The 14,953-nt window shown below is 36.1% G+C and overlaps 1 protein-coding gene across 1 annotated transcript; it reads left to right on the top strand.

Annotated features, from left to right (window-relative positions):
* Positions 1–7,594: 7,594 nt before the first annotated feature.
* On the top strand, positions 7,595–13,914 carry LOC145719809 (phosphatidylinositol 4,5-bisphosphate 3-kinase catalytic subunit beta isoform-like). Its single transcript, XM_081811379.1, has 3 exons — positions 7,595–7,870; positions 9,211–9,307; positions 13,092–13,914. Exons 1-3 carry the CDS (start codon positions 7,757–7,759, stop codon positions 13,370–13,372), a joined length of 492 nt encoding a protein of 163 aa, XP_081667505.1. The 5' UTR covers positions 7,595–7,756; the 3' UTR covers positions 13,373–13,914.
* The last annotated feature ends 1,039 nt before the right edge of the window (positions 13,915–14,953 follow it).

Below are 14,953 nucleotides of genomic sequence, written 5' to 3'. Positions count from 1 at the left end.
TTTTTTTTTTAAAGATTTATTATTTTATTTTTTTTTTAAAGATTTTATTTATTTATTTGACAGAGAGAGACACAGCGAGAGAGGGAACACAAGCAGGGGGAGTGGAGGAGGGAGAAGCAGGCTTCCCGCTGAGTAGGGAGCCCGATGCGGGGCTCGATCCCAGGACCCTGGGATCATGACCTGAGCCGAAGGCAGACGCTTAACGACTGAGCCACCCAGGCGCCCCAAAGATTTATTATTTTAAAGAGAGAGAGAGCACATGGGTGGGGAGAGGGGAAGAGAGAATCTCAAGTAGACTCCTGCTGACCGCATAGGCTGAAGCAGGGCTCCAAATCATGACCCTGAGATTGTGACCTGAGCCAAAACCAAGAGTTGGACGCTTAACTAACTGAGCCACCCAGGCGCCTCTCACATATCTTTCTTAAAGTTATTTATTTATTTATTTATTTGACAGATAGAGAGCACAAGTAGGCAGAGCGGCAGGCAGAGGGAAAGGGAGAAGCAGGCTCTCTGCTGAGCAAGGAGCCCAATGCAGGGCTTGATTTCAGGACCCTGGGATCATGACCTGAGCCGAAGACAGCCACTTAACCAAGTGAGCCACCCAGGCGCCCCCACGTATCTTTCCTTTATAGAATCTTTTCACTGGCTAGACTTAAAATATAATATTGACAGTACAATAGGAAAAGTCGTTTTTTAAAAGATTTATTTATTTCGAGAGAGAGAGAACGCAGGCAGGGAGGGGCAGAGGGGGAGAGACCCTTTTTCTTTTTTAATTTAATTTTATTATGTTAATCACCATACATTACATCATTAGTTTTTGATGTAGTGTTCCATGATTCATTGTTTGCATATAACACCCAGTGCTCCATGCAGAACGTGCCCTCCTTAATACCCATCACCGGGCTAACCCGTCCCCCCACTCCCTCCCCTCTAGAACCCTCAGTTTGTTTCTCAGAGTCCATAGTGGGAGAGAGAGTCTTAAGCAGACTCTGTACTGAGTGCAGAGCCCAGGACCCCAAGATCATGACCTGAGATGAAACCAAGAGTCAGAGGCTTAACCAACTGTGCCACCTAGGCACCCCAGGAAAAGTCATTCTATAAGAGACCAAAGTAATTCAGTCTAGGTATTATACTCAACTATGTGATGGTTTATCTTTAATTGAATGGTAATATTTGAACTTCCCAAAGAAATAAATATATTGTGTATCTTTCAGGAAATTCTATACGCATATTTTTACCTCGAACTGGGTTTTGGGTAAGGTTGAGGCAGAAGAGACTTTTCTGTGGCCATTTAAGGTCAGGTGAGCCTAGAGTAGAATTAAAGTAGTCTTAGGAACATGAAGTTCCTAAGGGGGGGATCATGTGTGAATAGATGACAACCCTCACCCCATCCCCCATACATCTTTACTTGGAGATTTGTGGAGCATCAGGTGCATATGAAGCAATCTGCATTTTTCTGGGAGAAAAATACTCTTTAAACCTTTTACTTCATCCCAACATATATGCCATCCTCAATCTGCCCACTGACATGACTTCGCAATTTAGTAACAATGATCTGTAGTTGGTGAGTATTGGATTCTGATTTTTTTATTAGCTACATAATTTGATCTTTCTCATTACTTTCCTTACCTTATAAATAATAATGGACTAGTATTTCATTATTCTAATATTTTATCACTTCTAAATAGTATAGATTGACAGACAGGAGGTATCCATCAAAGCATGTCATCTTCAGGTAACAGAAAACCTAACCCAAAAAAGGAGCTTAAATAGGGGTTTTACATTATTTTTTTAAATAGTTTTATTGAATATGAGGAAGGCTCATCTTATAGGAGAGTAAATGGTTATGCAAGTTTTCAGCAGTTAATTAAAGGTAAGAAATGTTCTTGCAGTGATGAAAGAATAATTTTACATTTGAGACTGGTCAGTCATGGTGCTGGTTGATCCCAAAACATGTAGTATGGAGGAAAGGCAGGTAATTAGGTTTATCCAGGATATGGACTTCGGATGAATGTGACAGAGAGAGGCACATTAGCAGAGTTTTGGTGAAGGCAAAGACAGACAAAGGTGATAGAGAAAAGCGGGAATTGGGGGGAAGTGTTGGTCACTGAAATGGAGGCCTTAAAGAGGGCAAGCAGATTTTCCTGTAGGAGTGTCAGAGTGAGTTGGAAGGGAGGTGGGTAGAGAGTGAGATGTAGCAGTTAGTGATTTGGAGATGCTAGGGTGTGTTTAGGTTTGTGTGGCTGAGGGGAAAGAGAGGAAGTACTATGGAGGTTTTGAGGTCACAGAACTCAGAGGTCAGATGGATTGTTTGCTTGTGGCATGTGGGCCTTGCCTCAGCAACACCTCTTAGTGTTTTTCCTCTCATTTGGATTCTTCACATCTTGGAAAACAATTACTGATATCCTCTTTGTAAGAAAATTGAAAAAACTGTACCTCCTTTGCTTATGATTCTCAAACCGTTGCCTGTAGCCCAGATAGTTCTTCAGTTCCAGACTCCTGTTTTCACATCCTCAGTACACATTTCTAAAGCCAACTTTATTTATTGTCCCCCAACTCATTCTCTTAACTCCTTTAACTACTTTTCCTCTTATATTTGGTAAAGCAGCTGGAGTCGCCCTCTCCCTTACCTACCATATTTAGTCAATTGATCACACACTGTTGATCCTACCTCATTGAAATACTTTACTATCCATTCTTTCCTCTTTGTCTTCCTGAACATTTCATAGTTCAAGCCTTTACTGTCTCTCCCCGAATTACAGCAACAGCCTCCTGCCACTGATCTCCTTGCCTCTGTTTTCATACCTTACCTTACACCCAGACTTTTACCTTACCTGAAAACAAAGTTGTCTTTCAGTAGTTTAAATTCTTTTTTTTTTTTTTTTAAAGATTTTATTTATTTATTTGACAGAGAGAGACAGCAAGAGAGGGAACACAAGCTGGGGAGTGGGAGAGAGGGAGAAGCAGGCTTCCCGCTGAGCAGGGAGTCCGATTCGGGGCTCGATCCCAGGACCCTGGGATCATGACCTAAGCCCAAGGCAGATGCTTAATGACTGAGCCACCCAGGTGCCCTCATCTTTAAAATATTTTAAAATTATTATTCTAGAGAAAGTACCACACAAAATAGCTGGATGATCTAAATCCTAAATACAGGCATAACACCAAATGCTCACAATCAATCCAAAACTCATTAAATTTAATGCAAGTATGAGTGAAAATGAAAATCATTTTAAAAAACCTTTCAGGGCGCCTGTGTGGCTCAGTCAATTGAGTGTGTCACTCTTGATTTCGGCTCAGGTTATGATCTCAGGGTCGTGGGATCTAGCCTTGCATTGAGCTCCACACTCAGTGTGGAGTCTGCTTGAAATTCTCTCTCTCCCTCCCTCTGCCCCTCCCCCCCACTCGCATGTGCACACACACGAGTGCTCTCTCTCTCTTTCTCTCTAAAATAAAATCTTTTGGGCGCCTGGGTGGCTCAGTTGGTTGGGCGACTGCCTTCGGCTCAGGTCATGATCCTGGAGTCCCGGGATCGAGTCCCGCATCGGGCTCCCTGCTCGGCGGGGAGTCTGCTTCTCCCTCTCCTGCTCCCCCCTCTTGTGCTCTTTCTCTCTCTCACTCTCTCTCTCAAATAAATAAATAAAATCTTTAAAAAAAAAATAAAATAAAATAAAATAAAATCTTTTTTTTAAAAAAAAAACCCATTCAAGTTTACCTGTTTTTAAACAGTGTCAAAATTTAAATAAGTAAGTAATAGACAATGTCAAGCAACTTTTAAGTCCATGTCTCTACACTACTTTAAATGCTATTTCCCTGTGTTCCCCGAAATAAAGCAAAATGTCTGGGGATTCATTTTTACTCTGTAAAGAATATAACAATAATTATAAAGAAGGAATTATACAACAACACTTTTATGAAATCTTTGCATTTTCCTTTATGCTGTACTCAAAGTATCTAAACTATGAGACACTTACTATCCTAGTATTTTTAATAGCCATGACAAAATAGGAATAACAATTATTCTATAAAGAAAACTATAATTGCCTATAAGAACCAAATTATTTTCTCCTAAGCAATGAAGAAATGGCGCCATCATGAAATGCTCAATAAATGGCATTTAGTGTTAGTAAAATTATATGGGAAGTAGGAAGAGCACAAAATCCAGATTTCGAAGTTTTCTTTTCCTCCCTAATACACCTCAGGAAGATTGAGCACCAGTTTATAAACAAACTGTGAATGGTAATTTTAGTTTATCAGGAGGTTAGGAAAGGTTCCACCACTATCACACCAGTCATTATCTTAAAAGGAGTTAAACAGGAGGAAAGGAAAGGAGTGCCTACTGCCTGGGCAAAGACAAACCCCCCTGGCATGCCTTAAGAACCGAAACCACTGTGGTATAGCTAGAGGCAGATGGGGGCCACGCTGGTGGTTGGGTTGGAAAGGTGCGCAGCAAAGTCATTGCCAATTAAGACTACTAAACAGGAATAGAATTTAAACCATTGAGGGGTGCCTGGGTGGCTCGGCGGGAAGCCTGCTTCTCCCTCTCCTACTCCCCCTGCTTGTGTTCCCTCTCTCACTGTGTCTCTCTCTGTCAAATAAATAAATAAAATCTTAAAAAAATATATTTTAAAGGTAACATTATAAAATATAATCCAAGATCACTTAAGAGAATGATAAATCACCAATATTCTTGCTATCCTACCATAACTAGTTTTATTTGTATTCATTTCTTTGCACCATCAAAATGTGAATATGCTTTTAGTGCATATGTATTGTCTTTTTTATTTTATTTTTCATTTAAGAGTACATTATAGGGGTACCTGGCTGGTTCAGTTGGTAGAGCATGTAACTCTTGATCTCAAGGTTGTGAGTTCAAGCCCCACATTGGGCATAGAGCCTACTTAAAAAAAATAAATCAATATATTAAAAAAAAAATTTTAAATAATATTACATCATAAACCAGTTTCCCCTTGTATTACAATATAGGTTTGATTATGGATTGAAAGTAAGAAACATGAGTGTCTAAGTAGATGCTGGCACCATTCTCATTATGATTAGTTAGGTTCTAAAGAAGATTTTTGTTTGAGTTTGACATGGGAGAGAAATGCAAAGGTTTTAGAGCCTGCTGGGGAGGGGGTTTTTCCAATTCAGAGATGCAAAGGAGCAAGGTCTAAGTACTTGGGAAATTGGAGCAAGATGGAACTAGAAGTTTTGAGTAGAAGGAATAATCCCTTTTCTGTGAAGTTGAAGGGAATCAGGTGTGTGTTCAGATAAAAATTCTTGGTGGCCTGAGAATTTACTGCAAGTGCTTTTAGCAATTTTTTATAATCCCTATTACTTTAATCTTTACTTATCAGATGGATTACTATGTAATAATAATCCATCTGTATTTGGAATAAATAATTTTCTTCTCTTTAGCTTGAAATTTTTTTTAAAGGAAAAATTCAAACATATGCAAAAGTAGAGAGAATAGTGTAATAAACTTCCATGAACCCAACACCCAGCTTCAGTAGTTATTCTGATAGCTTTTTAATAGTTTTTCTTTTTAATTAGCTTTTTAGTGATTTAAACATATCTAACCCTTTAATCTGTGTTTATTTTTATTTTAAGATTTTATTTATTTTGAGAGAGAGATGTGTGTGCGAGCAGGAGGGAGGGGCAGAGGTAGAAGGAGAGAGAGAATCTTAAGCAGACCCCACACTGAGCACAGGTCATGGTCTCGGGGTTGTGAGATTGGCCCCACATCAGGCTCCGAGCCATCCAGGCACCCCAATCTGTGTTTATTTTGCAGGAGTTAGATAAATGAATACTGTTGGTTAAAGTAAGCCATTCTTGCCCTGTTACATTATGAAATGTGTAGTCTACTAACCTATAGTTTTAGTTATGCAATTATAACATAATTTTAATAGCTTTTAAAATAATTCTAATATAAATATTTATAATTTTAAAAATTGATGGTATTACTTAAAATTTTGTATTTCTATTTAAATATGTTTCTGTATCTTTAGATAGAATGGGTATTTTTGATACTCCTTTTCAAAACGAGGATAGTAACTCTTCTGATAAGTCAATTTTTATTGATAAGCCCATTTTAAATTAAAGACGAACCTATATATTCACATGTATTCATTTATTCAGTAAACAGTAAATTGAGTACTACAGTATGCTAATATCACATTTGAATAAATCAATATAAAAACATTTGACCATAAAGTATTTCATTAAGTCAGTCTGTGTTTTGGTATTGTTTTTAGTTCTACTTTTACCACTCACTTTTTAACTTATTAGTCAACCAATTTTATTGATGTATAGTTGACACACAATGTTAAATTAATTTCAGGTGTACAGCATAGTAATTGTACAACTCCATGCATTATGCTATGCTCACTACAAGTGTAGCTATGATATGTTACCATACAACACTGTTACAGTACCATTGATTATATTCCCTATGCTGTACCTTTCATCCCTGTGACTTGTTCATTCCATACTGGAAACCTGTACCTCCTCCCCTTCACCCATTTGCTCATCCCCTTCCCCTATCCCCTCTAGCTACCATCAGTTTTTCTCTGTATTTATGGGTCTTTTCCTGCTTTGTTTGTTTTTAGATTTCATAGATAAGTGAAATCATGTGGAATTTGTCTTTCTGACTTATTTCACCTAGCGTAATACTGCTTTGATTACTTCAGTTTTGTAGTGTATCTTGAAATCTGGGATTGTGATGCCTCCAGTTTTGTTCTTTCTCAAGGTTGCTTTGGCTATTTGGGAGTCTTTTGTGATTCCATATACACTTTAGGATTATTTGTTCTAGTTCTGTACTACTCACTTTTAAGTTTAGAGATAATTGGGTTATGTCATTTAAAAAACTATATAAATGACTGAGTAAAATTTTCTGGGACATTGCACATATGTCCTGCATCACTCTGGACCTGTGTCTTTAGGAAAAAATGAAAAACAATGATGTGTAGGATAGTTGTAAATATGGATAGAATATCTTTAAGAAGGTGGCTCTTGGGGGCGCCTAGGTGACTCAGTTGGTTAAGCCACTGCCTTCGGCTCAGGTCATGATCCTGGAGTCCCAGGATCGAGTTCCGCATCAGGCTCCCTACTCAGTGGGGAGTCTGCTTCTCCCTCTGACCCTCCCCTCCTCATGCTCTCTCTCTCAAATAAATAAATAAAATATTAAAAAAAAAAAAGGTGGCTCTTGTAATGACCAGTTCATACATTATTTAGAATTAGAAAGAGACTTTGGAGACATTTTCTCCATCACTTACTTTCCAGTTATACAGAAGAGTAAGACAAGACCCCAAGTAAATGCAGTCAGTGGAGGTGAGCATATGATAATAGTTTTTATACTTATGGTCTTGGTTTCTCTTGATCTGTTTATACCATTGAGACATACTGCATTTTTTAGTTGGTTTACCTACTAAGTGAAAGATAGATTAAAATAAAGTTCAGTGAATTATATACTGATTACTTACAGCCTGATGGTTCTATGGAGAAAGTGTTTCCTAGAGTTGGTGTGCTGCTTGTCCCAGTACATGTTTGTTTTTCAGAGTAAAGTTGTTTCAGTGGTGCAGTATTCATAATTCTGTGTTTGTTTTTGTCTCCCTCATTACAGGTTCATGTCAGGGCTGGCCTTTTTCATGGTACTGAACTCCTCTGTAAAACCATCGTAAGCTCAGAGATATCAGGGAAAAATGATCACATTTGGAATGAACCACTGGAATTTGATATAAATACATGTGACCTTCCACGAATGGCTCGATTATGTTTTGCTGTTTATGCAGTTTTGGATAAAGTGAAAACGAAAAAGTCGACTAAAACTATTCATCCCTGTAAATATCAGACCATCCGGAAATCTGGGAAAGTGGTAATTATACACTACTGAAAAATTTTTAAAATGGAATAATTTTAAGACTCTCTGAAATAATTGAGTAACGTGAAATTATAGCATATAACTTTGGTCCCTACGAAGTGATTTTTAAAAGATGATAAATCTTCATTTTTATCTCCTCATTTATTTCTCTTTTGGCAGATTATTTTAGCAAATATCATACTATAAGTGTTCCATTATAAATATAATACTTTAAAAATATAGATAAAAAAGAATGAAAAGATTAAGAAAATTTTATTTCCACAGTACCTTAATTGAAATTCTGTGTGCCACGTATGCTTGAACATTCAGAATTTTGTGAGTTTTAGAAAGATCATATGACATACTTTACTCAGCACACCTGTGGGCCTGGGGCACAAATCTGTAATCAAACACATCAGTAGCAGTGAATATGAATATTCACATTAAATGAGACAAATGCAGAATATCAGTTAACTTCATGCCATTTCTGGCCATGTTTTGTTGTCATATGAATTATGAATAAACTTTTAGTTTTCAGTTTCTTAGATTTTGAAATTATGGAAAAAGGATGGTGTACCTGTTCTCATATTCTCATCTTCCGTTTCATATTTTTAGTCCTGTCTTTTTCATTTTCCTTTAAGTTTATGAAAAGTTGTTTTGGAGGGATGGGGACATGAATTTTATATGTTTTAAAAAAAAAACTGGTCACTATATTTATGTACATGAATTTGTGTCCTTTATTCTTTAATGTAAGAATTAAGCAGGTTTTTCCTCTGGTTATTATCAGACAGTTTTTAAAAAATAAATTTTAGGGTGTAAAAGTCACAGACGAGGTACTTCCTTAGTACTTTTTCTTACACAGATAAAGAATTTTACTCAAAGTATTTGACTATAAGGTTTTTTGATACACTGTGACCAAGTTAATTGGTCTAGGTGTCTATGCTTCCTTCTAAGAAGTATAAATAAATTCTACAATGCCTGCAGACATTGCCTTCTCCTACATTAAGGTTTACTATGGCTTAAAGCTCATAAAACTTATAACCTAACATATCACACGTATTTTCTTGAATCATTAAAAATTCCTCATCATTTATAATGTTTATACAATAAATAATGTTTTTTGGATACATTATTTCATGATGAGACATTAATTGGCTTTCAGAGTTTTCTTGAACCATGGTAAAGATCTTGAACATTTTTCCTTGTATATCTTGTTTTATTTTGGATGATATTTTGGAAATCATCTGGAACTCTAGAAATTTCTCCATCTAAATGTTTGAAACAAAGGGCAAGTACATGTTTACATGCTAAAGTTCTTTTTCAGCATATTTATGCAGTGGTATCTTTTTCAACAGCATTATCCTGTAGCCTGGGTAAATACGATGGTTTTTGACTTTAAAGGACAGTTGAGATCTGGAGACATAATATTGCACAGCTGGTCTTCATTTCCTGGTAAGACTTATATCCTAATCCTTAAAGAGTAACTTTTGGCATGTGGACTAGTTAATGTTTCTTTATGACTCACTATTCTTTCAGTTTAGTAAAGAAACATCTTTTCGTATCTTTATTATTTATTCTAAAACAGATTCCCACAGATTGTTTTAATGTATTTAAAAAGTGATTTGTATCTGAATATATTTGTTATCTCGGTGAATATGTTCTTGCTTTAAAAGTTTTATTTTTATAGATTTTGGAGAAATTCTCCTAAGGAACAGTGTCTTCTTTATAACAACCCTTTTGCTTGTAGTTGTACTAAATTTCTACACTAATAGAAGGAATATTCACTAGTATGGGAAGAATAGTAAAAACACAGTAAGTTAAGTGTTTAGTTGGCTTTAACCTGAAATTTGAGCCTAGAGGAGCACCTTCCATATGCCTATATTTCTGAAATGTTATTCAGAGCACCCCAACAACGTAGATAGTTTTATCTCCATTATCTCCATTTTATCTCCATTTACATACCTCCATTTTACAGATGAGAAAAGTGAACCTTAGAGATAAGTTAGTTAAGTCTTACAAATTGGTTCAAAAGTAGGATTTGTACAAAAGACTGCTTGATTCTTTCCATTATTCTATACTGCTTTTCCCGAGTGTTTGAAATTTTTAGTGTAAACTTTACATTATAATAGTGGTTTTCTTTTTTTCCCCCTGCCTTCATAGTTCTTTAATATAATTAATAAAATTGTGAACTTACTTGCATTTTATTTTTTATTTATTTATTTATTTTTAAAGATTTTATTTATTTATTTGAGAGAGAGAATGAGAGAGAGCACATGAGACGGGGGAGGGTCAGAGGGAGAAGCAGATTCCCTGCCGAGCAGGGAGCCCGATGCGGGACTCGATCCCGGGACTCCAGGATCATGACCTGAGCCGAAGGCAGTCGCTCAACCAACTGAGCCACCCAGGCGCCCCTTACTTGCATTTTAAAAGTATTTGTGGGTGACAAACATTTGAAAATAGTCATTTATTAGTAGTTGACATCTGAGAAATTGGCTTTAGATAATCAGTTATTCACAGACCTATTTAAAACTCATGTTCTAATATTTTATGTATGTATATATTCTTCAGTTTCTACCCTTTCCTCCATATACCTGAAATAGTTTTTACTAATCATGTTTTCCCCCAAATATAGGAGAGTAGTGTGCATTTACACATTTTTAAAGATTTTATTTATTTATTTGACAGAGAGAGAGATACAGCGAGAGAGGGAACAAAAGCAGGGGGAGTGGGAGAGGGAGAACAGGCCTCCCACTGAGCAGGGAGCCCAATGCGGGGCTCAATCCCAGGACCCTGGGATCATGACCTGAGCTGAAGACAGACGCTTAATGACTGAGCCACCCAGGCGCCCCCATTTATACATTTCTTAAGAGTAACTATGAGCTTCATAGTTAGAGTAAAAATTATGCATTTCAGCAGTTAACACTGTTTTGAAAATTTTAATTTAGACTCACACATGTTCTCCAGAATCACCAAGCAACTTGACTGGTATTTTTAGCAAAATAAGACAGTTTTGGGCACTATTAACTTGGCATACCATGAGCCTGACTTCATCTCTAACAAAATGTAATATGAAAAATAATAAATGAACACATTTGCTATACATGTATCAGCTCTAGAATTATCACTTTATCCCAGTAGGAGTGAAGCTGAAACAAAGGAACTTCAAATAATCTATTGTCTCGAGTCCCTCGGCCATCATTAAATGGTATATAATCACATTGCTGGTTGCTTTTGTATCTTCCAGATTTCTTCGTGTATACACTAGGAAATACAAATGTAGATTTCTATTTTTCTTCCTATTAAAGTAGCTTTCTGTGCAGTGTTCTCCTTTTCGCCCTTTTAACTTAGTATCTATATAGAGTACTGCTGCTGTTCTTAAAGCAGACTTACCTTTTGATAATTTAAGCAGTGTTACAATGAATAAGCTTGCTTATGTGCAGGTATATGTCTAAGATAAATTCATAGAGGTGGGTCTATTGAGTTAAAGAATAAATACATTTGTTATTGTACACCTGAAGCTGATATAACACTATGTTAACTAACTGGAATTAAAATAAAAACTTAAAAAAAAATAAAAACTTGGAATTTTAAAATGAAAAAAAGAATAAATACATTCGTAATTTTGATAGTCACAAATTGCTCTCCAGTAGAGGTTGTACCAATTTGTACTCTGTTTATAAAATATTTTAGTGTGCTTTTTTGTAATTACTTTTAAGCAAGGTTACCTCTATATGTTTGGGGCTAATAAGAATACCAAAATGCTACATTTTACTTTATTATTATTATTTTTTAAAGATTTTATTTATTTATTTGACAGAGAGAAAGAGCAAGAGAGAGAACACAAGCAGGGGGAGTGGGAGAGGGAGAAACAGGCTTCCAGTGGAGCAGGGAGCCCAGTGCGGGGCTCGATCCCAGGATCCTGGGATCATGACCTGAGCCGAAGGCAGACGCTTAATGACTGAGCCATCTAGGCGCCATACATTTTACTTTAGATAGATTGTGTATGATAGGACAAAGGAGTGTAATGCTACCAGATAGCATAAGTATAGGATTTTAATTTGCTGAGAAATCTATCTGCTTTAGAGGTGTATAAATGATGAGAATTGCTTCCTTTTGGGTGATAACAGAATCTGAAATTTGAGAGTATTAAACAACTCAAGCAAAGAATTGATCAACGAGCTGAAGCTTGGAAATAGTCTATAAAGATTTTCTAGCCGGGCTCCTGAGTGGCTCAAATAATTAGGTGTCTGCCTTCATTTCAGCTCAGGTCACTATCTCCAGGTCCTGGGACTCCCCCCACCCCCACCCCCCCAGTTGGGCTTCCTGCTCAGCAGGGAGTTTGCCTTTCCCCCAGTTCGTGCTCTCTCTCTCTCAAATGAATAAATAAAATCTTTAAAAAAGTATTTTCTAGCATTGGTAAATAATTGAGTATGCATAATATCTGGACATTAGGCCTGGACACAGTGGATTTTTACTTCCTTAGGAGAGAACAACTGTGCTAAAAATCAGTATAAGGAAGGAGATAATAGTTTGGAGAGGAGAGACTTTAGGTTGTACTGCTAATTCTGTTCTCTTGAGTTTACTATCTCTTCAACAGTTTACTTACCTGTGAAATGAAAAAGTTTTATGAGAACAATGAAATCTAAGATTCCCATGCCCAATTCTGTGAATGGACCATGGTGGAGCAGAGGGAGAGCCTTAAAGAAATAAGCAGTTCATTCGGTTAAAGAAGTACCACTTGAATGGAGTGTTGCAGAAACTACCAGAGAGCCCTTTAACTGTATCAGCAGTTTATGGGATAATTGAGGAGCATAAACATTAGATGTGTCCAAAAGAATGTTGTTGATGACTCTCAAAATAATCAGTTTGGGTACTGTGATGACCAGGGAAAATAAGGAATCCATATATGTGGTGAAGTAATAAATTCTATGGGTCACCTTATTATGATGGAGAGCAATTCCAATTAAGTTTTTTTTTTTTCAAGATTGAGGATACTTGTCAAATTTGCAGAAAGAGGCGAGGTAGGTATTTTTATAAACTTTCTCATTTTAGAGATGTATGTAAACTCACATTCAATTGTTGTGTCAAGTATTACAGAAAATTAGAGGCTTACTGATAACAACTGTCTGCCAAATTCCTTGGGTGACATACTTTTAAAATACTTTTCTCTTAAGGATTTATTTTAGTTTAGTTTTAAAAACATTTTTTAAGAATCAAAATTATTTGCATATTTTAGATGAACTTGAAGAAATGTTGAATCCAATGGGAACTGTTCAAACAAATCCATATACTGAAAATGCAACAGCTTTGCATATCAAATTCCCGGAGAATAAAAAACAACCTTATTATTATCCGCCCTTCGATAAGGTAAGCTCATTATTTAAAGGACCACTATGCATGAAAATCACTGAATCATTAGTTCTTGGCTCTGCATGTTTATGGTTTAAGCTTTACATGTTTGTTTCTCTTCTAAACATCACATACATTGGCAGCTTGATTCAGTGGAAAGACCACTGAGCCTGGAGCCAACTAAACTTTGTATTTAATCTTGGCTTTATCACTGACCAGGTGAGACATAATATCTCTGGAGGTCAGATTTCTCATTTATAAAATGAGGAAGTCATAATTGTTCTCTGAGGTTCTTTTGAATTTAAAACTGCTGTAAATGCATTCGTATAAGTCTGAGCATGTGAAATATACATTGAAGCTTGCCCAGCATGTTAGTTTAGGGATTAAAGACATAGTCACTGCTGTGTTAGAATTGGTATTCAAAGAACAAATGATTTATGTTGAATGTTACTCTTAGTAGACTTCCTAAGGTAGTGTTATTTGTGTAGAATCTATAGCAAGGACTTCCATTTCTAAACACATTTCTTTAGTATACAAACTGCTTATCTTGGGTATTGGGGGTATCTGGTGGAGTTGAAAATGGGGCTTTGCTAATTTACATTCTGAGAGCTAAGCTGTCATATGTTTTATCTTAAGGTTTGGCATCTTTGTTTCAGGTATGATTGATGGGATTTTTATGAGAAAATCTTGGAGCAAATTCTCAGATAGTAACAAAGTTTATTTCCTTAAATCTATGTGAGAATAAGCTTCCTTTAAACATTGATATTATACTGAATAATATTCAAGTTAATCCACCTTTAAACTTATTTGTATCTTAAAATTCAGCATTACCAGACCTGTATAGATTTTTAAAGTAATATGTAAATTAAATTTGTTACCTAATGTTTCTTCTTTAGTCTCATTTTAATTGAATTTTATCCACATATGATTTTCTGATCAGTAATATACAGCCAAATTAAATTTTGTGGTTAGTACAGTAGAAATCCCAAATATGTCAAGAACCGTATACCTTAGTGTTGAGTAGAAAAAGGTACATTTTGAACCATCTGTTGCATTCATGCCATGGCTTTATTTCCTTAGGATAGCAATTTAATCAGAAGGCATAGCTACTTGTGATACATTTTATACTCCAAGCTATGACTGTTTTTGTGTTCACTTATAGTATGTGTTCAACAATCAGTTATAGTTTCTTTTGGATCAAATGAGGTGCTTTTTGAAGCATTTTTACAAATAGAATATCAATGCAAATACAAGTAGTTTAGAAGTCCAGTTTTTTAAAATGTTTTATTTCAGCATTGCTTAAGTCACTAAACTTACCTTTTGCCTTTGTAATCTCTTAGAGAGTCTGTCTTTGAAGATCAATTTGGGATAGAGGATTTGTCTTTAAATATGTATAAATATATTTATACTTACTGGGTTTTTTAAAATTGTATAATTTATATGTGATCATTTAAAAAAGCAAATAATACAGATAGAAAAAGTGAAAGTTCCCTGTATTCTTTTTATTTAATTTAATGATTTTTGTTGTGATCACTTGTGTATATTTTGCCTTTTTTTTTTTAAAGATTTTATTTATTTATTTGAGAGAGAGAGAATGAGAGAGAGCACATGAGAGGGGGGAGGGTCAGAGGGAGAAGCAGACTCCCTGCCGAGCAGGGAGCCCGATGCGGGACTCGATCCAGGGACTCCAGGATCATGACCTGAGCCGAAGGCAGTCGCTTAACCAACTGAGCCACCCAGGCGCCCTAT

Source organism: Leptonychotes weddellii, unplaced genomic scaffold (assembly GCF_054177405.1).
Source record: "Leptonychotes weddellii isolate Sample4059 unplaced genomic scaffold, ASM5417740v2 HiC_scaffold_732, whole genome shotgun sequence".
Classification (NCBI taxonomy): Eukaryota; Metazoa; Chordata; class Mammalia; order Carnivora; family Phocidae; genus Leptonychotes; species Leptonychotes weddellii.
Note: the sequence above shows the minus strand (reverse complement) of the source record. Positions and strands in the feature narration are given on the sequence as shown.